Source organism: Sander lucioperca, chromosome 14, assembly GCF_008315115.2.
Source record: "Sander lucioperca isolate FBNREF2018 chromosome 14, SLUC_FBN_1.2, whole genome shotgun sequence".
NCBI lineage: Eukaryota > Metazoa > Chordata > Actinopteri > Perciformes > Percidae > Sander > Sander lucioperca.
The window spans coordinates 12,428,402-12,433,401 of record NC_050186.1 but is presented as its reverse complement, the minus strand read 5'-3'; the positions used below and the strand labels follow the sequence as shown (position 1 = coordinate 12,433,401).

The 5,000-nt window shown below is 39.0% G+C and overlaps 2 protein-coding genes across 5 annotated transcripts in view; one reads left to right on the top strand and one right to left on the bottom strand.

The window, feature by feature from the left end:
- The window catches only part of zgc:56235 (uncharacterized protein LOC393186 homolog), a 20,308-nt gene extending 19,673 nt beyond the window's left edge, over positions 1-635 (bottom strand). For 2 of the 4 annotated variants that reach the window (XM_031301230.2, XM_035991611.1), the window contains exon 1: positions 369-635. The gene's annotated coding sequence lies outside the window, so the exon portion shown is untranslated. The remainder of the gene's footprint in view (positions 1-368) is intronic. The other 2 variants (XM_031301229.2, XM_031301231.2) reach the window with 1 other exon arrangement.
- Positions 636-1,714: 1,079 nt separating this feature from the next.
- slc25a1b (slc25a1 solute carrier family 25 member 1b) overlaps positions 1,715-5,000 on the top strand; it is a 13,649-nt gene continuing 10,363 nt past the window's right edge. Inside the window, exon 1 of the mRNA XM_031301228.1 lies at positions 1,715-2,152. Within this exon, the coding sequence (XP_031157088.1) occupies positions 2,038-2,152 (115 nt within the window). The 5' untranslated portion in view covers positions 1,715-2,037. The remainder of the gene's footprint in view (positions 2,153-5,000) is intronic.

The window sequence follows — 5,000 nt, the reverse complement described above, 5'->3', positions numbered from 1 at the left end:
CTAGTTAGTTACTGTGCATTGTGCTGTTCTTGCTCCCCCAAACACACGAACATACATGCACGCATACACACATTCACAGGCAGTTAGATAGCCACAAACCTAGCTAATAAAGTTGCTAAATGCATGGCTAACATTAATCTCTGCACTATCACACGAAGAAACCAAGGATTAAACTGTGCATTACAAGGCTAAATATCATTACATAACAGAGCTAACGTTAGCTAAATCGCTCAACATTCTAGGCTAACCTTGGAGAGAAACGCACTATTATTATCGAAGCAGCAATCAGTGACGTTTATTTGCAATGCACGTGTAATAAAGCTAAGCGCTGTATTTAGGATTAATACGCATATTTTGTGTCTCCTTACCGGTGCAAATGTGTTTGACAGGAGAGTCTGCAGAGCCTGGAGTGTCCCTGGTCGTGATGCTGCTGAGTGGATTGACAGCTAGCTTAGCTTAGCAACGTCTATAAGGGGAGACAGGGCACAATGAAGGAGACATATGGAGCATGCGCGGTGTCAGTGAGAACAGCGAACAAAGAGTCAATACAAAGGCAAGAGAGTAATCCTACAGAGCACAGCCACAGCCGAGCAGTTTTATTTTACGAGTGAGAAACGTTTAATTGAAGGGAATTCAGGTACAGAAATTGTCCAAAAACATTTATAAGGGATACAGACATTTTTTGTTTTTTAGCTCCAGGTCATTGGGCCCGACTGTAGAGGCCTCTGACCCTTTTGGGGCCCCTTCTTTGTGCCTGACCCAAGATGGATAGGGCAAATACGGCAAATATCATAGATTCAAGTTACAAGATAACTTTATTGACACTGTACTAATACAATGAAATGTCGTTTGAAGCAAGCCTTTAGATGCCTAATTAAGGATAAAACTATAAAGTATTTAACACTGTAAGATACAAAATAAATAATGTGTATACACAAAATAAAGTCTCCAAATGAACACAGAATAAAACTACATCCACCCAGAGCATTCTTGTACATATATATATATATATATATATATATATATATATATATATATATATATATATATATATATATATATATATATATATACACACACCAATATCGGACCCTGCAATGTAAACACAGACGGGTATCTGCAGCGCTTTGTACTTGCTTTTAGGCTAAACTATATATATATATATAGTGAAAAAATAGATGTATGAAATATATTTTAGTCAAGATAACATTGAAAATAACAGTATGTATATAATACAACTATTTATTATTTTTTGGAAAATTCCATATCCATAAGAAAAATGGTCAGTAATTAAGCCAAGTTTCCTGCACTTTATTAATGAATTTCAGCAATATAGCACCGTTTAATTTAATATTAAAAACAAAAAGCTATTAAGACCTTTAAGTTATTAAATGATTTGACACAAACTCTGGCTTTATTAAATGTAAATATCTTATAATTTATTTTATGGTATTGTCTTTTGTTCCTGTCTTGTAATGTCTGTTCTATTCTATTCTGTTTGTACCTTGAACTTCTGTGCAATAAAGAATTAATTATAAAAAAAATATATAACAATAACAGGGTAAGCCAATCAGAGGCAGAGTAAGGCAGAGTTGGGCGGGACATGCCGTCGCCATCCTAGGAAAGGCAAATTCGCGGGTCAGAGTCGGACAAACTGGAGATTGTTTCAGCGCTTTTTGCAACAGAGAATCTCTCCGGTCCTCCTTAAACGTTTGTGACAAACATGGCGTTTTATTCCGTGTCGGGGGGGAAAGTGGGGAAAGTGTCGTGTCCTGCCCCGCCCTGAATGCACACTGACTCGACGCTATCAACCTCTGAGCGCCACTGAGGGAACTTCACTGTGAAAAGTACACAGACATTATCAACTCTAGATCTGCACCAAAAGTCCAATGGTCAATGTTTGCTTCGGGATTCCTGCTGCGCAAAGCACCCACACTGCACAAGGGCTTGGAAGGCTGCCGACTGGGTTTGAAGCGACCGGGCACGTCCGTATTTGACATATTAAAACAAAAAAGTTAGGCCGGTGGTATCGCAGTCATGTCTGGACAACCTAGATTTGTGAGCCCGTTTTACAGACCCCAGTGTTTGGCTGCTGCAGCTCCAGCGGCGGGGAAAGCCAAACTCACGCACCCGGGGAAGGCTATCTTGGCAGGTAAGAAAGTTTTTTTTTTTTTTTTTTTTTATAGGCGCGCCTACACACATGAGTTGTTTGCAAGTTTTAGCACCTGTGTGTGCATATGTGATCATAGGCCCTGGCTGCAGCACTGTTTACTACAAATACACGTATCTTAAGTGCGTAGAAAAGATGCATATTGGGTATTGCAAGCAGGAGAAAGTGGGCTTAAAAACAACAAAAAGTAAATGGGAATTATGTAGCACTACCAGACTCATGGATAAACTCAATTTCTTCATATCTCAGCCTTTTGCACACAGAAGCCTAACTTATTTATTGTCTTGAGGACTGGATGTTGAAAAGTGTGGTACGTTCTGGGGACCTTTAAACTTTTACTACATATCATTTTCAAAGGAGCCTGACCGGCATGAACTCTGATTGTCTGACTGTCTTATTAGTCAATCAGTGATAAATGTCCAAACTTCAGTGTACTACAGGGCAATCATTATTGGGAACATTGCAACATCACAGGATGGAAGAAAGACTTGACAGATGAATATGGTGCTGCTGATAATGGTTGAAACTTAAAAGTTCAGAAGAAAAGTTTAGTTTGTTCTCATTTTTATTTTGTACATTACCATCAGCTGTATGGTTGCTGTTTTCTATTGACCCACAGTGTCCTTTTAGTGTGTGCTCAGAGGCCTCTGGGTCTCCATGTTCAGTTACATGAGCCACGATGACAATGCACTTTGCTCTGTCAGCCTCTGCACACATTCACCTGGGTTACAACATGCCTGTCACACAAGCTCAGTTCAGGAGCTTTTTGCAAAAAGGCATAAAAGGTCAAGATGATTATCCGTCATGGTCTGACGTGCATCAAAACTGGTGTAAAGAAGAGTACATTATAGTCCTGATGTACGGTAAACATGTCTAGCAAGGCCAGCCCAAATTCAAGGATGACTAAGCATCTATTAGCGAGTCACAAGAGAATAATTATGTCACATGCCAAGGCTTTAAAACCCCACTAATCCCTATGGAAACAGACAGCATCTTTATTATACCATGGGCAAACTCTCGATTCATCTTAATTGCTGCTTGTATGCTACCTTTGTTTTCTCATGCACATGATTATCATTTACAAAAACAACAAATATAAAGGAATAGTTGACATTTTGGGAAAGAAGCATAGAGTTGGTTGAGAAAATCGACATCACTCTTGGATCTGTCGAGGGAGGGTTAACCCTAGCTTAGCATAAAGACTGCAGTAACTGACATGGCGTTTTTTTTTGTGTCGGAGGGGAAAGTGGCGTGTCCTGCTCCGCCCTGAATGAACACCGGCTCAACGCCACATCTCGACTGCTCGGATGTGGCTGTGCTCTGTCCCAGGAAGTCACTGCAACTAAAACCACAACTTGTAGTTTTTACACTTCAAGTTTTAAACAAACAAGATGTATCGTGTTTGTTAGTGAGCTTTAGAGGTGCTCATAGCTTAATTTGTTACCTTTTGGGCAGAGCCAAGGTAGCTGTTTTCAGTCTTTATGCTAAGCTAAACTATTCAACTCCTGGCTGTAGCTTCATATTTAAAGGTCCCATATTGTAAAACATGAGATTTCCATGTCTTGTTTGATTATAAAGCAGGTTGAGGTGTATCAATACTAACTAACTAACTAAATGAGCCGTCAGGACTTCCGTACGGTTGTGATGTCACAACTATACTATATATAGGTAGAAAATGCTGCTACAGTGCCGTTACAGTCATTCCCCGGCAGCACTGACGGTGCAGAGACAAGGAGAGCAGAGATGCAAAAGACCCAGAAACGCTGACCAATCAGAGCAGACTGGGCTTTTTCGGGATGGGGGCTTAAAGAGACAGGTGCTAAAACAGAGTGTTTCAGACAGAGGGCGAATACAGGCATATTCAGACAGACAGAATGAGAAAAACAAAGTGTTTCTTGAACATTAAAGCATGTAAACATGCATAGTAGAAACACAAAATATAAATATAAACCTGAAAATGAGAATGATATGGGACCTTTAATGTATAAACGTAAAAAGTTCCGGGGGGGGGTAAATACACGGTAAATATGTCCCTAAATGTTGAAGTATTCTTTGAAAATTGTCTTTCACAACAAACCTTATCTAGTAATTATCATACACTATTCTAGCCTTAATTATCAGAACATAAAATAACAGGTATTACATATAAGTTATGTTTTCTATCTCGAATGTTTGTCTGAAGAACTACAGACTACTTTGTCTAGCATAAGTGTTGCAAGTAAAAGGAAGTATTTTATAAACATTGACTGGTGTGGAAGTGTGTTGTATTCTAGTACACATTGGGCTCGATAAACTGGTTCTACACCTTTTTCCAGCTTGAATACGTGGACATAATGCAGGTACTACGTGGAGGCTTGTTTGCAGATGATGATGATGTGGACTGTTGTTTTTGATGCAAGCTTAATTTGTAGGTTTGGCTACAGCCAGTCTCTAACCAAAGGAATGCCTGGGTGTGCAGCCAAGATGCACTTGATGTTTTGGTACAAAAAAACAGTAATCTTGTGATTGCACGAGCACAACTGGTGTGTTGTATTTCTCTGCATGACATTTTGGTAGAAAGAATGCATGTTAAAATAACCGACAAAGGGCCCCTTTTTTTTTTTTAAATCTGTGAGGATGAAATCAAGCTTGTATAATAGTTAAACATGTATCCTCTACTGTTCGCAGTAAAGCTTTTAATCTAGCGATTAATCTGTTGATTATTTTCTTGATTAATGGATTAGTTGTTTGGTGAAAAATGGCCATCAAAGCCCAAGATGACGTACTCAAATGTCTAGTTTTGTCCACAACTCGGAGGAGTTAAATAAACTAGAATTTTTACTTTTAATTT